This window comes from Mus caroli, unplaced genomic scaffold, assembly GCF_978045245.1.
Source record: "Mus caroli unplaced genomic scaffold, Mus_caroli_1 scaffold_7, whole genome shotgun sequence".
In the NCBI taxonomy this organism is placed as follows: Eukaryota; Metazoa; Chordata; class Mammalia; order Rodentia; family Muridae; genus Mus; species Mus caroli.
Genome location: NW_028227262.1, coordinates 103,193,673 through 103,215,976, shown reverse-complemented (window position 1 = coordinate 103,215,976; position 22,304 = coordinate 103,193,673). Strand labels below are relative to the sequence as shown.

General features: G+C 38.9%; 1 protein-coding gene and 1 pseudogene across 1 annotated transcript in view; one reads left to right on the top strand and one right to left on the bottom strand.

Annotated features, from left to right (window-relative positions):
• Cntnap2 (contactin associated protein 2) overlaps positions 1-22,304 on the top strand; it is a 2,252,040-nt gene that overhangs the window by 1,168,666 nt on the left and 1,061,070 nt on the right. The window contains exon 10 of the mRNA XM_085840650.1: positions 10,734-10,905. Coding sequence (XP_085696776.1) covers positions 10,734-10,905 — 172 coding nt within the window. The remainder of the gene's footprint in view (positions 1-10,733; positions 10,906-22,304) is intronic.
• On the bottom strand, positions 11,303-11,380 carry LOC115031452 (U2 spliceosomal RNA; annotated as a pseudogene).

The window sequence follows — 22,304 nt, the reverse complement described above, 5'->3', positions numbered from 1 at the left end:
CTCATTTTGTAACATATATCACTTTTTGTTCTTCTGTGAAGTTGAAGATGCTGAATAGGACCAGTATAAGCAGGAGACCAGCTACTTTTCTAGTGTTTTGTAGTTTGGGATTGCTGATCTAAATATCTCCGTTTTTGCTTCAGGAATCCTGAAATACCAGAGTTAATCCAGAGAGAATTTACACTCCACTTCCCATGGTAATAGCTGGAAACCACTTGCTTTCTATAGTAACTGCTTGATTTGAGTGCCACACCCTACAGTTAGTGCAAATTTGAAAGCCATAATTTAGTTCAGCAACTCCATATTTTATGCATTCTTAAAGAGTAACTTTTCTTTTTCTTTTACTAGGCCATTCAAAGAGACAAATTTTCTTGTCAGCTCTCTTTGCTGACTAGGAATAGTGTCTCTGGTATCTACTTCACTACTATTTTAGCAGCTTTGGATTTAATGTGATACAGATATTGAGGTGTTCCTTATCTTTCCACAGGCATATATGCTGGTTTCTATTCTGCTTGCCCTTTAAAATCCAAACTGCATTACAAAGATGAGGAGATGGTTCTAAATATTAGTGGCTCAGCATCATCTAACACCCTCAATTTCTCATTCTCCTCCAGATATACACTTTAAAGGATACATGCTACTTTTTACCTAGATCTCTGGGTGTTTGCAATGGGGGATTTTTCTAGATTCTCACTTGACCTTATCATGGGAAATAGACTTCTTCACATTATGTTTGTCTCTTTCCCAATTATTCCTAAAAGCAATATCATTGAATGTTAAATATCTTTCAAATAAATTATCTCCTATTAAAAGGCTTGTATTAATACATTTGAGATACAATTGACCCTTTAAATTTATTTGCATTTAGAAAAGCCATTAGTAAAAATAGCCTGGAATAGTGTAACAGTTTGTGTGTGTGTGTGTGTGTGTGTGTGTGTATATATATATATATATATATATATATATATATATATATATACACACATATATATATATACATATATATATGATGGTTGAATAGTCTTATAATCAATTTATAGGCGCTCTTGTGGCCTGCTATCATCAAATTCTGCAGTCCTAAGTAATTAACAAACCATGTGAGCTCATATGAAAAAAAATCAATGAGACAAGATTATTTTAATATCTGATTTTGTGAATGTATCTGTCTATGTATTGGAGACACTACCAATCTCTAAGGAATTAAAGCTGACAGGTTTTACATTCTTCCTTTAAAAGAGTAAACTATTATAATACCTATGTGAAAATATCAAAATACTTGTGTCTCCTTCGTCTTTACTCCCTATTTGTATGGCCCATTTTAAAAACCAACACTTAAAAGTACATCAGAAATTCTGTTACACAGATTTCTAACTATCCCTGTTTGACAAAATACTAGTCAATTTTTAAATTTCCTTTTATTTTCCTTCATTCTTATAAATTTGTTTTTATTTGCTGAAATAAACCTCTCATTTCTTTGCATAATAAGCCAATTTTAATGTAAATATAATTTCTATCTTATGTGTATTGTTAGAGAATAGGAAAGAACATCCACAATAATTTTATTAAATAAAATATTACCTTAATAGTACTGTAAAGTTAAGATTAAAACCCTGTATATTATAATAAAATCCCAAAGCTACTATATTTAAAGATATTCTAGTGAAGCATATGTTTAAATTATGATGACATCTTTAAGTTATCCCATTCTATTAATTTTAATTAAAGCAATTAATCTAGCATGTGTCATTTGGAATTGTAAGTGTTTCCCTTCTCAAATATATGGCCTCATAATCTGTAGATCTTTACAAACTTATTTTTGTGTCAAAATATCAAATCACCAGTAAATATCTGATCGGTTTCCCGAATACTGTGAACATGTGCTCTGACATGAATAATCTCTTTAGAAGAGGGAAACATCCTCAGTAGAGACCCTTTTGGAGCAACACTAGAAATGCGCTGAAGGTTGTACCAAGATGAATGTAGGGTTGTTTAAAAGGAGGGAGGTACCTAATATGTTCCTGGCATATTAGAAATGAGGCTAGAAGCTGAGCTGATTGGCATGCATGATTTACTAATGAATAAATGGAAGTCCAGGCTTTTGAGAAAGTCTGCTGCTAGGGGTGATAGCAGAATTCCAGCAAAGGGCAGGAAGATGTGTGTGGTGTTTTGAACACGGAGATGAGAAGTCATAGAAATTTAGGTGCAGTTAGTTCTGAGCTGAAACTGATGCATTTGAGGCAAAGGTTTGTCAGGACACTGGTCAGGAAAGAAAGAGTCTATCAGGAAAACAGATGCAGTTCAAGACCAGCTGTGTTCACCTTACCAGCACACTCACACTCACAGACTCACTCACACTCACACACTATGAGAGACCAAACTGGCAGGACTAGAAAAGCAGTGGGGAAAACTTGTCAGCAAAGCAAAAGGGAAGTACCTGAAAGGAAGCCCTGCACTTTAACACTGCCAGACTATTTACCCAGTCAGCAGAAACAGTTTGGCTTTTAGATCATATCAATTTGTTCTCTTGTGTCTGAGGTTTTCTTCATGAATGTGGTTGTCACATTCATGAGGATAAAAATATTCAATCATTAGGTGCTTAATAAATACTAAATTGATAGAAATTGCCTAAGCCATTTGAAAAGGAGAAAGGAAGATGAATATTTATTTTATAGATACATTTGCATTTATTTTTCACAATTCATGATGATGGCAATTATAATTTGTCTGTTTTCCAGATTTAAATCATAATAAAAGTACACAGCATTTAATCTACTTACAAAGAACCAAAACGTGATAGCTGCAAGATTCTTGGATTTGTATCTTAAAATTTTCCATTATAAAGAGATTACAAATATTAATATAATATAATATAAAATAAGTAATTCATTGTTATTTTAATTTTTTCAAGCCTTATTTTTAATGATGCTTCTTAAATGCTTTAACCTCCCCTGTAGCCCACCACCCACCAGAGGTTGAAGGAAAGAAAGAATATGGGTTAGGAGTGGAGGACCTGTTCAGAAAAGTTCTTGGGAGCAATTCCCATCCGTGTTGTATAGAAATTGGCAGTTCAGTTCACAGCTCAGCAGGGACAACTCATACACTCACAAACACTTCACAGATACACCAGCAGTCCAGGTCAGCGGAGATGGGATAGCAAACATGAATCAGCAGCTCAGCAGTGGTGGCACAAAATGAGCCAGGCCTTAGCCTTGGCTTAAGTCAGCAGGAGGAACCAGGAAGAACACCAGAAGTTCTCAGGCTGTGCTTCTCTCAGAGAAGTGAAGATCAGCAAAGACAAGAGACCAACAAGCATTGCACAGCTAGCCCTATAAGCAAGCTCACCCCCCACCCCATCAATGTCCATCGAGTTCTATTATACCCTCCAAATATCATTTGTCCTCCATCAGTCTTGCCTCAGCATGTGTAATACTTTATGTCAGCTGACAGCACTCTGCCAATCAGCTCAAGTCCTTGGAAGAGGCAGTAAACTGCAGCACATCAAAGTGTCCTTTCATGCACTTGCTTTAGCAGAACATCCTTTCACCCGTGTCTGCTTCAGCTCAATGATCATTCATGTGTTTGCCCCAGCTAAAAACTATCCAACTGACTTTCCAAAGAACTCTTAAGCTTCCACTTAATACTAAACAAGGAAAAGACAACAAAGTGATTTTTTTCTATTCCTTCATCAACATTAACTGATAAAAATTACTTTCAAGTAAATGACCTTTCTAACTTCTGACTCCCTTTAAAGCTTAAATTCCTAACCCCCTTAGCCAAATTTAAATGCAAAGAAATGTTGGACGCTAAAAATATTAGGAAACATGAAATCAGATGGATTGGATCACCATGATCCTGATTTAAAAAAATAAACAACAAATAATAGTAATCCAACTCATAAGTATAAGGAAATTATGTTTCAGATAGTTGGTCTTAAAACATGTCATCTGAGTTGAGAAAGCAGGGTATGTGGAATATTCATCTGCTGATCCAATGACATGTCAAGCAAGGTATATAAGAAGGACTGGATTTGGACTTCCAGGAACTAAAATCTACCACTAGCTTTTGGAAGAAAAAATCTCATTTAAAATCCATGAGAATTGAATACAGATTAAGGTGGAATAAATTTAATCTAAAACAGGTTCTCAGATGACACAAATATTTAGTATCAGTTTCTATCTCTAAAATAACTTGAAATTTATTTTTAAAAATTAGGAAGAACTCAAAGGCCACCAGAATAACAAGCCCACATGTGGGTCCTTCAGTTGTCCAATAATGTCCTTTATAACAAAGGACCAGGTCAAGAGCACCTTCTTCTCCTCACCCTCCTACTTTTCTGGTCCCTGCAAAGCAAAACTAGATCTTCAATTGCTGGTCAGAGCATATCATCCCTGAGCATCTCAAGTTACCCTCTATAGATAGACCTTGTTTTCTTTGGTCTGGTATTACAAAGGAATGCAAATATATTTTTGCAGAAACACTGAAGTCTGTGTTTATTCTCCTAGTTTGCACTCTGTCAGGCAACCCAGAGTATTCATCGGTCCTAGCAGTATATTAATGACTTTGATAGTTTGGTGACAAATAAGTTTTACATGTTTTTCACCTGTAAACTGATGAATTTTGCTTTTTCAATGACACCTTTTAAAAGCCAGCATCTCACTATGTAGCTCTGGCTGACTTAGAACTTGCAAAGTTGACGAGCCTGGCCTTGAGCTCAAGAGATACATGTCCCAGTCTTAAAAATGATGGCACAGAGATTAAAGGTGTACAGGAACATGTTTAGCTTCAATGGCTGCTCTAAAGAGACCTTGGGGTCTATGGACCCAATTCAGCTTTTATTGCAGCCTCTACTGACATCTACTGCCTAACTCATTACTAATATGAGGGTTGTCAGAGGATGACTTTCAAACTCCTATATCTCTCTTACATTGTGAATTACCAGGAGGCTATAAAGAGAGGTTTCTCTGCTCTTTTCCACATTGATTTATTACTCACTTTACACAGTCATTTATGCATAGATTTGGATTTTACTTAATATTTCCCATCATTTTTATCGATGAATAAAATATAAATTTTTATTCTTAAATTGTGAAATTTGTACTTCAGCCACCTAGAACATGAGCAACAGTAACTGCTTCATGTCATTCTGAAACAGTTTGCCATTCTTTCTCTATTCCTGCTATGTCATTAGTTTTTAATACAACATACAATATTCTAGACTCAATATATATTTGTCCTGACCAAACTTCATCAACTGTCATTTCTTTATGGAATCCTCTTTTTGATGAACCACATCTGGTATGTAGGACTATACATTCTTTCTCATACTGTTCCCCCCCTAGATGATAAGAACCAACTATGTTTTGACCAATTTCACTTCTTTCTAAATTGACTTGTATATCTGGCTATGAATATAGAAAACCACAAATTCACACTCATGGATTAAATTCCTGCCCAAATCCACAGAGTTCATTCAGTGTTTCTCATGTTCTGAATTTATACCCTTATCTGTACTATTGAGACCTAGTTCATCCTGTCTTCCATATATTAATGTATTGGCGCAATTAACCTATACCACACCCACTCTCCCAACCACAACAGGCAGTGTCTTCCTTATTCCCTTTAATTCCATGTTACTTGTAAACAGCCACTCACTCCCATCCTGGGGCTCTTGGTCTGCTGCTGCTGAATACATTTTTGACTGTTTTACTCTGAAAGCTTGAATAGGCAGTGATTGGTAAACACTTGAGTCATTCTTCCAGGCTTTCACTGGAAAATAAATGTTTCTTTGTAGTGCTTCTCCAGCCTCTCTAAGCTCCCAAACATCCTTAAATTTAAAACATGTAATAGCAAAGCAGTGTTCTTTGGCTATTTATATTCCAAACTTTAGTGCCTACTGTCTTTTTTTCCTTATTCTGTTCAATCAGATTAACAATATAACCTGCAACTGTTTAGATTGCCATTGTAATGTCAAAACAAATGTCAGCATGTTTTTCACTGATGTATTTCTGAATTAAAATTTCAAAGCCTTGAACATATACTGAACTACTTTGTCAGTGTGAAGAATAAACTGAATGGACTTCAGGTCAGATAAGATATTGTTATCTTCTAAATATAGAGCAGAAATCTGACCTTAAGTGTAAAGTATCCCAGCACTTGGGAAGCAGAGGCCAGCCTGGTCTACAAAGTGAGTTCCAGGACAGCCAGGGCTACACAGAGAAACCCTGTCTGGAGAAAAACAAAACAAAACAAAAAACAAAAAACAAAAAAAAAAGAAAGAAAAGAAAAGAAAAGAAAAGAAAAGAAAAGAAAAGAAAAAGAAAAAAAAAGAATAAAGTTAGTATGGGCACGGGGATCATGGGGGTGAGGGGTGCTTTCCCAGGTGAGCTCAAGACTGACAATGTTTCAGATCCCTGTGGTCATTATAACACATTGTTATCTTGGAGAACTCAAGAATGTTTTCATTCAGTTCAGTAACAATAACCCATATGTAAATATTCTGCAGTGTTCTATTGTTCCCACCCAAGTTGGAGCTGGTTCAGAGTGAGAGTAGAGTATTCCAGGGGCAATCAATACTATAACTATAATATGACAATGAATAGCCATCTTGAAGATGGAATTAAGGTTTTATCCTTCCTTCCATGATTATTCATTTCTTTTACATGCATAAAGTCCACCTCTCTTCTGAAATCCAAAGTTGTGCTTCATTAGATTATCTGTGTGTAAGCTTCCACGCCTTGCTTTTCTCAAGCCAGACCAAAATCACTGGTCAGGATTGTCTTAGAAATCAGGGTGGGCACTTGTTGGTAATTCCCAGACCTACTGATTTCCCACAACTCTTTGATCTTCATTTGTTTGTTCTGCAACACTGAGTTATCTCCTTCTACTCTTCCTCTTTCTCTTCTTAACAGGTAGTCCGTGTTTTCAGTTTCTGTTTTTTCCCTCCATAGAGTACTGTCTAAAAGGCTTTTTGCATGTATGCACTTTGACTATTTTAGTACACACTGGTCAAAGCTGATGGCATTACTGTTAATATCAATGTTCTTAAAAACAAAATCAATGAGATCCCTGATAATTTTTTTCATCCTTTTCTGATGAAGAAGAATACCATATCACCACATTTAGAAGAAGTGGAGGTAAGAAGATAAGGAGTTCAAGGGCATATTTCTAAAATACAAAGAGTTCTAGCACAGCGCTTTAGTGGATAAATGAGCCGGCTGCTAAGCTTGACAATCGAGCTTGGTTCCCAGGACTCATATAGTAGAAGGAAAGAGAGAATGGGATATAGCTCAGTGGTTAAGAACACAGACTGTTCTTCCACAGGTCCTGGGTTCAATTCCCAGCAATCACATGGTGGCTCACAACTGTCTATAATGTGTTCTGATGCCCTCTTCCGGTGTGTCGGAAGAGAGTGGCAGTGTACTCACATTAAATAATTAAACAAACAAATAAATAAATAGTAGAAGGAAAGAACTGACATCACAAGTTGTCCTTGTACTTCAATATACACAACATGATGTGTTATAGCACACACACATACAGAGAGAGAGAGAGAGAGAGAAATGAAAAATTTAAAAGCAATGACATAAAAGATAATTAATAAATGCTTCAAAATGGTCATTTAATCGAAAGCCCATCTATAGCTTCATAAGCACACCTAAGCTCCTAACCTACTGAGCAAAATACCTCTAAGCACATTAGAAATGCTCTTGTTTGGGGTCTAGAAATGCATGGGGTAGCTGCTGAGTGAGTCTTTTCTTTCATGAATTGTTTCTTAGCGCATTACCTCACATCTATCTGAGGCCTTGGCAAAGATTTCACCATCATATTTTCTTGTCTTCATTAGATGACATTTCCTGGTATGTGATCATTGTTTTGGAAGCAATTTCCTCATTCTTGCATTGCTCACTGTCTGAGTAAAGTAGAATTAAGACAGATTTTACTGTGAGATGCATCAAACCCTGGCTTCTTTACAGCTAAGAGTTGGCTTTAGCTTGTGTTAGTCAGTTTTCACCGCTAGGATAGGCTACCTAAACTGAACATATTGAAGGGGGAAAAAAAGCCATATTTCACTCATTGCTTCACAGGCTTCTGTCCATCGTAGCCTGACAGCTCACTTAGAATTCTGCTAAGGCCAGGTTGTCTTCCACTTCTATCTGCTCCTCTCCCTGGTCTGTGAGAGGGTACTATTCACACTCAGGTTGGGCCTTCCTCTCTCTGGAAAAGTCCTCCCAGACACAGCAATGTGCTGCTTACACGAATCAGTTTGACTTGAGTTAGCAGATAACACTCTCGGTACTATGCTGGGATACCCTTGACTAGCTTATTAAGTATGTCTTCTCTTCTGTGCTACCATGGACACTGTGTTAGATAATCTTGTGTCAACTTGAACACAAGCTAAACTCTGAAAGAAAGGGACCTCAATTAAGAAAATGATTTCTTTAGGTAGGGTTTATAGGCAAACCTGTAGAACATTTTCTTCATCAGTGATTGATGAGGGAGGGCTAAGCCCATTGTGGGTGGTACCATCCCTTTGATGGTGGTGCTAGGTTCTATAAGAAAGCAAACTAAGCAAGCCATGTGGAGCAAGCTAGTAAGAAACACTCCTCCACAGCTTCTGCATCAAGTCCTGCTTCCAGCTTCCTGCCCTGTTTGAATTCCTGCCCTGGCTTCCTTAGGCAATGGACAATAATTTGGTAGTGTAAGCCAATTAAGCTCTTTCCTCTCCTAGTTACTTTGATCATCATGTATCATCTCGTAGCTCTAACCATGACAGACAGCAATGGTGATAAACTTTTCCCTACAGCATAGTAAGGATCCCATGCGCTTTCATTTTCAGGGCCATTTTTATTTCTTTCCTTTATGTTGTGACCAACTGTCTTTGCAAGATGCATCAGGCTTCTGACCAGCAATTCTTTGCATGATCGTTATGTTAACTTATACTTCCCTTTGGGAGTTTCATTGTAATTTGTTTCCAGCAATATGTTATTTATTCATCCTGTTGTTAAGTACCAATAACCTAGTCTTCAGCTCACCACTATCCATGCCACACAACATATTTGTAGCCATGGAAACTTTTTCCCATCTCTCATAGGCCTCCCAACACTGCCTCTTGACCAAAATGAGCACTTTCATATACCAGATAAGAAATGGTCTGTCAAAGTCACAAACTTACACCACTTGAGTTCTGTTGTCTATAGAAACTATTATCCAAACTCAGCATCCAAAGATGCTACAGAAGCATGTGAATGCTTATCTACAAGGGCCAATGGGATCTATCTTAAAAGCATTAAGGATAATGCTACAAAAAGGACTACTTTTCAATGATTATGTAGTGACTATTCCTATAATTATCTTCCCCTAGAATATATCTCATGTAGGAGCATGAAAAGAGTTGAGAATTTCAGACACCAAATGTATCAACACCAAACAGAACAATGTTGTAAGTGGATGCTGAAGTCTTGTTTTGGGAACTTAATCACACCCAGTTGAAAGCGATGAGCATTTATGCAGCTGTTCTCCCTCACAAGAGTTCTCACTCTCATAAAGACAGCTACTCATTTCAAAATCCATCCAAGCTAATGTGGATGTTTAGACTCCTAAGTAGTCACACAAGCTGAACCCAATGATATCCTTACTAAGAGCAGTCACAAAAGTTACAGCTGTGTGTTTTCTGTCTGCTAAGTTTAGCCATTAAAGCCTACTCAATTTTATCATGATTAAACAAGTGAAAATCACATTGTATGTATACAACTATTAGTAGACAACTTACTGAAAAGTCAGCATTTTTGTAACAGGACTAAGTAAATGGCAAGGAAAATGCATAGCTTAGAAACACATGTACACATACATATGCAGTCATACTAGTGCACTCACACAAATGCAGGCACAGACACATAGACACACACACACACACACACACAAACCATATAACAATATTAAAACAGAAAATGTCAGTTTAAAGCCAAGAACTAAATCCTTTCTCTCTCTCTCTCTCTCTCTCTCTCTCTCTCTCTCTCTCTCTCTCCATCTGTGTGTGTGTGTGTGTGTGTGTGTGTATGTGTGTGTGTGTGTGTGTGTGTGTGTGTGTGCTGTATTGGTGGAAATTAATGTATACCTGTAAGATGAAACATTAAAGAAAATTTAAATGATGGTTCTTAGAATTAACATATTGATACTTGCTAAGGAAGTGAGAGAATGGCTTTTTATTGTTGTGAACTATTACTATAATCTATCAAATTAGGACATTTAAAAGAATTATTTAATAACCAACTTCTGTTTTTTCAATATTCACTTTAATTTATTTAATGGCATTTTTATGTATTGATTATCTTTGCCAATCATGTAGTATTGGACAGAATAAATTAGTAAATTATTTAAGACTAATGAGTAAAGTATAAATTTACCAGTAGACAAAACTGGATTGAAGAACATTCAGGGCCATACCTACTCCAACAAGGCCACACTTCCTTATCCTTCTCAAATAGTTCCACCAACTTCAGAAATAAGCACTCAAATATATGAACCTATGGGGCCATTCTCAATTAACTCCTTCTCTCAAACCTAATTCTTACCTAAAATAATCTCATATTCTCAAGCACTCCTCTACTACATCAACAAAAATCAAAGAAATGCCATTATTAGTCAAATGGCTGTGTCCAGTCAAATGCCTGGGAGGCCTTTAATAAAGTACTTCAGATGCCCATTGTGACCTTCTTGTTTCTTCTGTTTTGTAGGATTTCTGAACCACATGAACAATGCCAGCTACTCTGCCCTTCAGCCATCGTTCCAAGGATGCATGCAGCTCATTCAGGTAGATGACCAGCTTGTGAATTTATACGAAGTAGCACAGAGGAAGCCAGGAAGCTTTGCAAATGTCACCATTGACATGTGTGCCATCATAGACAGGTAAGCCATCTGTTCATCATACATTAAGTGCTCCAGACTTCACACATCCATGTTCCTGATGTTTGATAAGGAAAGACATAAAAGAAAAAGATAAATACAAATACAAAACTTGGACTTATGGATGGCTGCTGTTTAGGATGCCTATGTTATCTAGTATACTTGTGATATCAGCAATATCCCTCTCTCTTCCCACTCCCTCTCTCTTCCCACTTCCTGCCCCACTAATACTCTTCTCTGCAAGTCCTCCTCCTACTCTCATGCCTTCTTTTGCATGTGAATTCACACAAACTAAAAAAGGAAAAATGCTTCTGTGAAATATGATAGCATCACTTATGACTTCCTAAATCCTCTTCTTCTAAAGTTTGCTTTGCATTAGAGCGCAAGACATTTCCCTTTGATATACTTTGTCATGAAAACTACATGTAACTACAAGTTGATTCTACACTTGATCTTAGCCAAAAGGCCGAGAAGCGATTACAAGTTGATTCTAAACTAGTGAACTAACTCAGCTTCCTCAGCCAGTGTCAGAACATTTGAGAATGAGTTATCTTACTCTGAAAACTAATTTCATTAATTCCATATTTTTTAAAAGAAAAGTTCATAAAAACTGCCATTAATTTTTGAAATAAGAGACACTGAGAGAAACAACTCAGCAGATAGGAGTCCTTCCTGTGCCTGCACAACACCTGAGTTCACTTCCCAGTCCACATTTCAGTTAACTCACAATGTTTATAGCTTCAGCTCCAGGGAATCTGATGTGTTCTTATGACATATATGCATATGCACACAGTCACAAACACATACAAATAAATAAAGGAAGACAGTGCGTATGCCTCAGTTTGACCTCCCTTCATGCAGAGCTCAAAGTCCCTAAGTGTTTAGTGGAGCTCCTCAGGCAGCTGTGTGAGACAGCTAATATATCCCCCAAATACGAAAAACTTTCAAATATGAAGCAAGTTCAATTTTCTATCATCTCAAGTTGGAAGTCAGACAAAGGCCTTATAGTTCATAGTGGCTATGGTTTATATTGGCAACAGAATATAACTTTCTAAAATCTGAATATGTTTACAAGAAAAGAAAGAGGAGCACCTGTTGATCTATGTTACGTCTGTAAGAATGTTGCTACTACAGCATTCCTGTATAAACAGAACAGCAAACAGTTTTGACAGAAATAGCTCCCTAATTTGGAAGACAGTCATAATATATTAGCCATTATTTCTGCTTGAGGTACATGGTAGTGATAACCAGAGAAACTAAAAGATGAATAACTCAGAGATCCTTTTTTTCTGACATTAGATGGTTTGACATCTACATGTTTTCTACAATGTCACATTATATTTTTTCTTGTTACACAAATATTGGAAGCATTTGTACCTGGTTCTTTTTCTATGTCAGTGGCTTTACTGAGACAGTAACTTTGGTGGCTCTGTCTGCACTCAGCTTTGTACATGAGAAGTATTGATCTTGAACTTCAAGCATCACATCCAAAACTGTCCTAGTTAAAGTGTTTCTTGCATAGAAATGACAGATGATGTTGAACTTTTTATGCAATTTTTGTAAAGAAGATGGAAGTGTGTTGTTGCCCCACAAAGTGGGAATGAGATCTGCGTAAATAAATAAAGTGTACCTATGATCATGATCATGGCGAGGAAGAGTGTAGAGAAGAGTCCGCAAACATACATTGCCGTATTTGGTAGCTTTGTACTAGACTGAGCCAATCTTTCTATCCATAGTCTTTGTTCTCTGCTATCATCAAAATTACCCCTTGGAATGACAACTGCATTTGTTAGCTGACTTGTTGCTATAATAAAATACCTGTTGAAATCAATGTAAGAATGGAAATACATGTTTCAACCCACAATTCATAAGATATAGCCCACTGTGAAGGTGAGGTCTGGCAGCAGGAGGTGCCGGTCATGTATCAGGAAACATAGAGGACAATGCTGGTACCCAGTGTCCTTTCTCTGCTGAATTTAGTCTTAGAGCCCAGTTCATGGAATGGCATTGCCCACATGTGGGTCTTCCACCTCAGTTAACCTAATCTACTTCACATCATGAAAACCATTTTCTGTCCCCTTTGATGTTTAAGGGCAAAAAGTGGGCACATCTAATGTCAATTGGTTAGATCAACTCTTTTATTGATATAAAATGTTCTCAGTTAAAAATCCTAAGCTATAGTGTCACATATAGATCTTATGTGTTATATAGGTCATGTTCATTTCATTCAAATTCATTGAAGAGCTGTTGATGTGACCCTCGAGCTGTGCCTCTCCAGATGAGAGAACGGAGAATCTTAGCCTCTACTCCTGCAGCTGCAATCTGAAAACGCATCTCTGTAACATCTGCTTGCTAGCGGAAGCTCTACAGCTTCCCCATATACACCAATTTATCTTCCATTTGCCCAAATTCTCCCTAAGGAAGTAAATCCTGACTCATCCTTCTCCTTTCAAATTCCAGTCAGACTTATTAGAGTTATTTTTAAAGGGGGTGAGGGTAAAAATGAGAGCACAGAGTAAGAAAATAGAAGAGCTGCCCTAGTAGTCCTGCTGGATTTATAAACACTCTGAGTATATTAGCAGCTGCAGCAATGATGTGATGAGAAGCCAGGGACATGGATGGGGAGGGTAATTGAGTGTTCCAGAAAAGCCTATTAATTTCCTTTCTTTCTGTGTACATTTGCATGTTTCTTGGTCTATGTTTTCTGAACAGAGCACTGAATCATGGAAATATTCATTTGGCCAGACTACAGGCCCATACACGTAATGCATGCTTTCTGACCATATGGAATGCCCAGTTCCATTCTTTGCACTAAAGTAAATTAATGAACAAAATTTAAGTCCATACATATGTGAAACTCACATTCTAGTGGAAGAGAACAAGAGTAGACAGTAAGCTCCAGGTTAAAACAAATAATACTATGTTAGAAGGTTCTGTGTTAAGCAAAGAGAAGAGAAGAAATCAAGGTGAGGAGGGCAGATTTGCTAGATTCAAGTATTTGGTGCAGTTATAACATGGCTGCTCCGAGTTACTAAAAAGAAAACACTGAGAGTATAGCAATTGATTATTCAAAGTCAAATGGTCAACCCTGAGATCACGTGAAGACAAGAAACAGGACACAGAGGAACACATGCGCGCGCACACACACACACACACACACACACACACACACACACAAATAGTAGGAGGGTGGGCGAGATGTCCATGGAAGGTAAAGAGAGCAAGCAGAACAGTAGTGCATGGGAAAGCTTAGAATTTAGAAAAGGAAGGGGAAATGATATAATTATAATTTCAAAAAGTAAGATTATTTTTTGAAAAAAAAACCCAGCAATTTGCTCAAGACCTAAAAATCATAATATTTTACTAGTTTAAGGAAAGAACATTCCATGCACAAATGAGAACTAGGTCGAAGAAGATACCTGATACTTGATACTTGATACCGGATTTCAAGTAAGCCATGGTGAAAAGTTTTCAAGTGTGTGAGAGGCAGCAAGAAAGGAGATTAGAGTGCTCTCAGAAACCAGTGCTTTCTAGCATGGTACTGCTCACCTATAAGCTCAGAACTCAGAAAATAAGACAGGAGAGGCCTGAACTCCAGATCAGCTTTGACTATAGAGCAAGGCCTAGTTTAAGCAAGTAAATATTTAATAACTAGTTCCTGGAGGCTATTGATTTATTGTAAAGATTTGTTTTCTATTCTGAGAGAGTTAAGGAGCCTTTTCAGGGTACTGAATAGGACAATGAGACACAGTAATTTGTACTACAAGATGATGGGTTTGGCATTGGAAGGAGAAAATGTCAGTGGTAGGAGCCTGATTGGGAAATCATTTTCATAATATAGCAAATGATGTCTAAAGCAAGGACACGAGGCATTCTCACTTCTGAATATATTTAGCAGGTAGAGTCAGGAGAGTTTGTGATGTAGTATCTGAAGAATATGAAAGAAGAACTCTTTCAAGTCCTTTGTAAGCAAAAGAATTCCCCTTTCCAACATTAGAGAAGGTTAATCAATGATAGTAAATAGAGAAGTCATAAATTCAGAACTGAATCACAGGGAACATATCTTCTAGATGTCTAGGTAGAAATGTAAAAAAAATATATAGTTGTGTATATGTATATAACAGGTGTGTATCTTCATGCCACACATAAAGTCTTAGTATGTGACAGTACCACATTAATTGCAGAAGATCTCTGATGTCTTTGTTCTTCATTTTAACAATCATTGCAGGAGTGGAGGTATTCTCAAGAGATACTAGTGCATCTCCTTTTGACTCTCAGATTATAATGAAGTTGATGTTTCCGTAGGAATATCAAGCTCGGCAAAGGACAAGGCTAGGGTCCATATACTAGCCCAAGAGGGATCTTTGTGTCCTGGAAAGAGATTCTATACACTTCTCACAACTTGTCAGAGTTCTTTGCTAGAGAGGCTGTAGCCCTGACAGTAAGGAATCAAATGATTTGCAGAACTACTCTGTGATTAAGACTGTTTACTTATAAATACCTCTTTTCCTCTATTGAAACTCAAATCTCAAGCTATGTCCCCAAAGACTGCATGAGAGAGGCAGTCCCTGGTCCTTGTGCTTTCTCCCCTTTACTGTGTGTCTATATTAAACAAATCATTTTCCCCCCTGGCTCTTCAGTTACTATGTTTCTTTAATTAGTCTGTTTAAGGCAGGACATCTCAGCTTGGCTTGTGAGAGCTACCCTGGCCCAAGCTCTGTCTCTAAAACTTCAGCAGACATTATGGGCAACCAGCACAGGAAAGAAGCAAGAATTTTTCTCTGGACATTTGCCTTTCTATAATATTTTGCTTCCAAGTGTAAGGTTCTATGATTGACCAAAGAATTGTACCCTGGACTCAAATAATATGTAAACTCAGAGAGTGTTTCATTCTGCAGTAGTCCAGCATCCTGGGGTCTCTCATCACCAGAATAGAGAGACAATCAAGTGAGCTCGCAGACTCGATTTAAAGCACATTGGAGTTTTGGAGTAGATGAACTTTATCTTATTCTACCTCTAGGCATTCTGGAACCATTATTGGAGCATGGACTAGGGCCTGGGTTTTTTTCTATTAATAATTGACTTGCCTGGGCCTGCATGGACTCGCCCAGTTCTTAGCCATATTCTCCTTAACTATCAATTTGAAGTCTCTTAAGGAATCAGGATAGCCTTCTCACATGGAACAAGACTTTGCTCACACCTTTGGCAACTAAACTAATCTCTAATATGTAAACTGTACAACAGATAGCCATTGTTCTTTGTTGCATCATTAACACCTTTGATCCACCCTAGTGCCTTTGTACCGCTGGCTTCTGATAGTTAACATCTTTAGCTGACTGACTAACTCTGAATCACAACCATTTTCTTTTCAAAACCTTATAGTAACCTAAAAGCAGGCACATCCAGAAGCAGCCAGTGTCAGTTCACTCATCCTGTCTGTCCAGGGAGAAGCAGTAAGGGACCATGAAACATCTCAAAATGGAAAAGCAGAGGGGTAGGCATCAGAGAACTCTCCAAGCATGAGCAGGAGCTAGAGTAAGCCCTAAAATGTCCTGAGTGACATTGGCCAGCACTGGTGACTAGGAAAGTTGCTGCTACAGTGTACAGTTCTCTTCAGACTTGTAAATCCATGTGGAGTTACTGTTTTCTGTGGACACACTGAGGGGAAGAAGCTGATATTAAAATAGTTTATTGGAAGTAGCTGGTGAGCATACTGGGCTTAGCAAGATGAATCTGATCCATAAGTAATAGTAAGGTCCAATTTGCAGGCTGCGATTTGTATCCTGAGCCTCCAGCCTGCCTACAGCTCAGCTGCCAGGGATTGTGTTTCACTTTATCACAATCAAGTGCAGGGAAGTGACACCCTCTGGTTACCATGAGATAAGCAGAAGGTAGCAGTGGTACCCTTTGTTTTCCTAATGCAGATGTAGTCTTCCCCCATCTTTTGCCACTCTGACATCCTTGTTTAAGTCCTATGATGCTTCAAGTGGAATGGAAAGAAGCCTCAGGTCAAGGGGCCTCTTTCATGTGTCTCTGCAAGCAAGCAAGCAAACAAACAAAACACTTCAATCCATGTTTACTTACAGCAATATACATTGAGTTTGATTTTTCTACTTGCTCAAAAATTCTGTGTTGTTCTTTGCTTTTCTGTAGCTATAATAAAATACCCTTATTTAAAAACAAAAACCAAGACAACAAACAAAGAGAACAGCTTTGAAGAGAAAGGTTGTCTTGTTCTTGCACTTGTTCCAGAGGGGAGCCAGTTTGTCATGCTAAGGGCAGCCATGACAACAAGAGCATGGAGGCCAGCTCATTGCATTTCACCTGCACATCGAAAATGGAGAGGGAAAACAGGAACTAGGGCCTCTCTATAGAACCTCCAAATGCCACCCCAGTGACAAACTTCCTTCAACAAAGCCCCATAACTTTATGAAAGGTTCTATAGCTTTTGCAAACAGAGCCACAGCTGGGAACCAAGTATTCAAATACATGAGACTATATGGGGACAGTTCTCATCAAAGCACAACAGTATCTGTCTTTTTTCCATTCTGTGCTTATAAAATCAACCCTGAGTCATTCTTTTCTGAGAGTGTGGGAAAACAAACCCCCAAGTTTGGAAACGGCAAGGAGAAACAGGACGCTCTCAATTGAGGGTCTGTTAAGTGGCTTCTTATTGATGTCTCCCAGAGGCTGGAACCTGGGGTCTAAAAAGCCATTTACAGGCCAAAGCAAACTTATTTTATTTCAACCAGTCTTTTAGCAGGACTATATAAAGTACTAAAAGTGATACAGCAGTAGAATGATGTTTTTCCTTTCAGTCCACTTTCCTCCCATAAATAAGAAAACAAAACCAGTAAATATTCTTTATTGAACAGATAGTGGAAGAAGAGAAATGAAAGCCCCAACTTAACCAAAGCTATTGAAATTAGCCTCCCGAGAAATTGCAAAATAGACTGGATCCTATTCCTGGCTTAGCAATTAAGTCTTCATTATATTTTTGGATAGAAGTATAGATAATCATATATCCAGCATTTATTTTCTTTTTGTGGTTCAGTGTTTTCTTTTCAAGAACATCTCCCCAATTAGATATTTTCCCTTGAAATATAAGAATAAGCATTTGAGCTAAAAAATTATTTATTCCATATAAGCATATGCAAACATATGAGCCAAAATAATAAGCAAACTCTAGAAGAAGATGGCAGCCTTCTTCCTCTATCTCCATTTATTCCATTGGAGCAGAATCTCCCTCTGCACCTGGGGCTTGGAGTTTCTTTGCTAGGCTGGAAGCCAGCAAGCTTCAGCAACGCTCCCGTTTCTGCCCTTCTCATGTTATACACAGGGTGACAAGCTTAGTAAATGGGTGCTGGGATCTAAACTCTGATCTTCATGATTGTATACCAGGAAGCCTTAACTACTGAGGCATCTCTCCAGCTCAATCTATAACATTCTATATGAGAATTTAGATAAGGGTTTGATGCATATAGTCAAAAGTCAGTTGTCTCTCCAGGAATGTTGATGTACTCTGTCTAGAAAGAGATGACGTGCTTCTTCAAAAGTGTATGTGTAATCTATGGCAGTGGCTACTGGTGTGGCTCAGTGGTAGAGTGCTTCCCTGAGTCTTTGATTCCTCACATAGCAAGTCTCAAATTGTCATGAATCAGGGCAGAAAGCAAATCCTCAAACTCGGTGGAAAAGTTCTAACACTTTTTACTTATTCATAAACAGCAATAAGCAAATAAATGGCGAAATGGGCCCACACTTGTTCATACACACACACACACACACACACACACACACACACACACACACACACTTCTCACTAACCTTTCCTGTCTGGTAGGCATGGCCTGACTTGGGCAGTGTGCAGGTGAGTGAGACTCCTTCTCTGCTTTTCGGATTGGATCTGCTGAACGGAGTTAGATGGCACAAAACAAGCTTCTTGTCTGAGTGGTGGTCATCTACATGGGGTATTCATAAATTGTCTCTCGGCACACCTCCATTGGGCCCCGGGATCTAAAAGATTTGCCGATCTAAGATTTGCTAATTACAACCAGGGCGTTTCATACATTATTTTATGGGCCTTCTTTATCACCCGCTCATGCTCACACATACTCGCTCTCTCTGACTTGGTTATCCGTAGCATTGCCCCATGAGCTGCCCTTTGTCACCTGCAGCACCCACTGTCTATGGCTTGGTTTTCCTGGCTATCTGGGACCGTGGGGGGAAAGGGGTGCAGTCACAGAGAGTACAGCCTCGGGACTGAGGTGTCAGGCAGCTTTTATAGAATCTGGGAAAAATACGGTCTGAGACCATGTGTTCCTAACACAGCAACAAAGTAAATTTTAATGCACTCTCTTAACTTATATAAAGACAGCATGTAGCATTCTGTATCAGAAGTAAATTAATCTAATTTCCAGCAGATTAACTCTTGAAGAGATTCCTTCTTGTTCCATAATTACTTCCTTTGTCAACTATATATCCAGTCAATGTGGAATTCAAGCTAGGTCAAATGAAACTCCCCTTTCAGGCTATTGCCCATGTTAGTTCTCCCAGACTACCCAGTATGGTGCTTGGGTCAAGACCAGCTTGAGGAGAGCTTAGTCCAAGGAATAATAGTGTCATTAGAGATGGGACAGGGACATTGCCTAAACAGTGCCACCCTCAGAAGCCTACAGACTTGCTTTGGAACTTTATGAACTTCAACTCAGATCATATTTAATCGATGGCTTTGATGCAGAAAAAACTTCAGGGAGAATCATTTAATGAACGCACACACACACACACACACACACACACACACACACACACACACACAGGTCTTTGCACAGGCTTGAAAAACAGAGATGTGTTATGTTTTCTAAAATTAAAGAGAAGAAGAATATGTCTGGTGGATGTGTAGTTAGGTGTGGTAGAAGGAGTTGCCTTTTCCAGCCCATGCTGAGGCATCCCTTCCCTCTGAGAGAGCAGCCACAAGATGGTTTAGTATAGAATAGAGTTTATTCAGGGCATGGGGCAGGGAATTGAGAGTAGACACAGAGAAAGGCAGACACAGAGACACAGAGAGAGACAGAGACACAAAGCGAGGGGGGGAGAGGAGAGGAGAGGAGGAGAGGAGGAGAGGAGGAGAGGAGAGGAGAGGAGAGGAGAGGAGAGGAGAGGAGAGGAGAGGAGAGGAGAGGAGAGGAGAGGAGAGGAGAGGAGAGGAGAGGAGAGGAGAGGAGAGGAGAGGAGAGGAGAGGAGAGGAGAGGAGAGGAGAGGAGAGGAGAGGAGAGGAGAGAGGGAGAGGAGTAGAGTCCAGCCATGAACACATGGAGAGGGGGGAGAGGGGGAGCAAGGGACAGATCAGTAGCAAGAGACTAAGCGGGGAGCAGCCCCTTTTACAGTGAGTCAGACATACCTGGCTGTTGCCAGGTAACTGTGGGGAAGAACATAGACAAAATGCTACCAAGAAGTGCTTATAAAATGAGCAAGACTGCCCCCCACCTACCCACATACCCACACAGTGTAGGTATTGGTTCCTAAAGGCAAACTCACAGTTGTCTAAGCACTAACTACATCTACTGCTTTGTTGACTGTCAAGTTATATTTTAAAGGGTTGCCAAGAAACTTTTCTCTGGAGAGGCCTTGGGTGGCATTACAATATGAAGAGCCAGCTCCCATATTAGTAGGGGTTTAGAGTATGTCTTTTCCTTATATATGAGGTCTCTGGTGAGGGTCCTAGAAAACTGGTGGGAATGGAGAAAGCCCTGAGAAGTTATTAACTGTGCTTGGATTACTGTCTCTCTGTAAAAAGCTTCAACCAGATTCCAAAATCAGACTTCTTTTTTCTTAGTACCTAACATTTTCCCTAGCTTTCTCTCCAGACTCAGTATCATCTCCTGTGGAATTCTAAATGACTATTCTTTTCAGAACTCCCAAGGCCCTGCAGTCTAACTAATCTACTCTGTTACTGATGCCCATGGCTGCGCCAACTGATACTTCTGGGTTTGTGATTGTGACATGGCTATCTTTAGGTTCCAGGATCTCTGTTGATGGGTCCTATTTTTCCCAAGACAGTCTTGTTTTTAGCCCTGAGAGTGCAACATCTGGAGAAAGCACTAGTTCTGGATACACCTGACTAGTTAGTGACTCTACAGATACAAGCCATATGATTGCTTCATTCCAAGTCTGTTACATGTCTAGTTGGTCATCTTAGCACTTTCATTGTCGCTATAAGTACATGTGGTTCTTCTGTGTCTCTTGGGCAACACATTCAAGCTGAGATTGGTTATAAGGTATATGTAGAAAGGATGAAATGTTGATTACAGCTGTATCAGGCTTCTGCCCTGACTCAGCAACCACCTTTCTCTTCAAAGGCAGCTGCCTTAGGCACACAAATCCACAGGCTGAGATGTACCCTTCTTTCTAAGAAATATGAATGTCCTCAATTAGGTCAGTGTCCATCTGTGGAAACACTTCTTTTACAATGAGAAACATTTCATCCTCTACTGGGTACTTTCTTCATCATTCAGCGAATCCACCTCTGGGGATCTATCTCTTACCTTCACTTAGGACAGTTACACAACAGGTTCCAGGGAGAAAGTCTCTCTGGTAAGTTTTGATCTGTCTGAAACTTTTGTACCCTCTTTATTCCTAAGGATAAGGTGACTTTGACCTTGTCTAAATCCAAAGCTGCCAAACCAGGTTGGCCAGAACAAATTCTGGCTAAATTCTGGCCAACTAGCAATTTTCCAAGTGAAACTGGATTTCATTTGAAAAGCAGCATTCATAAAATACCCAAAGACAAGTCCCATGGGGTCCTAAGACCTGGGAACCAGCTTAAAACAAAAATTAGCCATTGAACTCTTGATAACCACCCAGCTTTGATTTTTCTCATTCACAGAGTCCTTAATTTGGGTATGTCAACTTTTACTTGGATCTTGCTTTGACCTTGCCTGCCATCCTCCATCCACTGAATGAATTCAGAGAAAACAACAAAAAGTAGCACTCTTGGTATATAACCTTTGTTGCAGAGTATTACCCTCATGACGTGAGAGCAGCGAGAGAATCATCAGCTATACAGAAAACTGCCTTGAAAGCTGGAAACCTGAAACAAGCCCAAGGTTGCAAGAAATCTGCTGTGCATAGAATTCCCAGAAAACAGCTAACACCCACCACATGCCCAGGAGTCCAGTGCTTGCAAAATCAGACAATTTGATTTATTTTATACCCAGTAGTTTAAAAAAGTAGTTTATCCAGCAAGGGTTTCTGGGAGTGGAAAGCCATTCCCTTCTAGCTTCCTATGTTCAGCTACAAAAATGGCTCTCAGACTCTGCTCTGCTCTCTCCCTCACCCGCTCTAATGGTATCTGGTGTTGGGGCATCAGCTCTCTGATTAAAGAAAACTGGTGAAGGTCAAACTG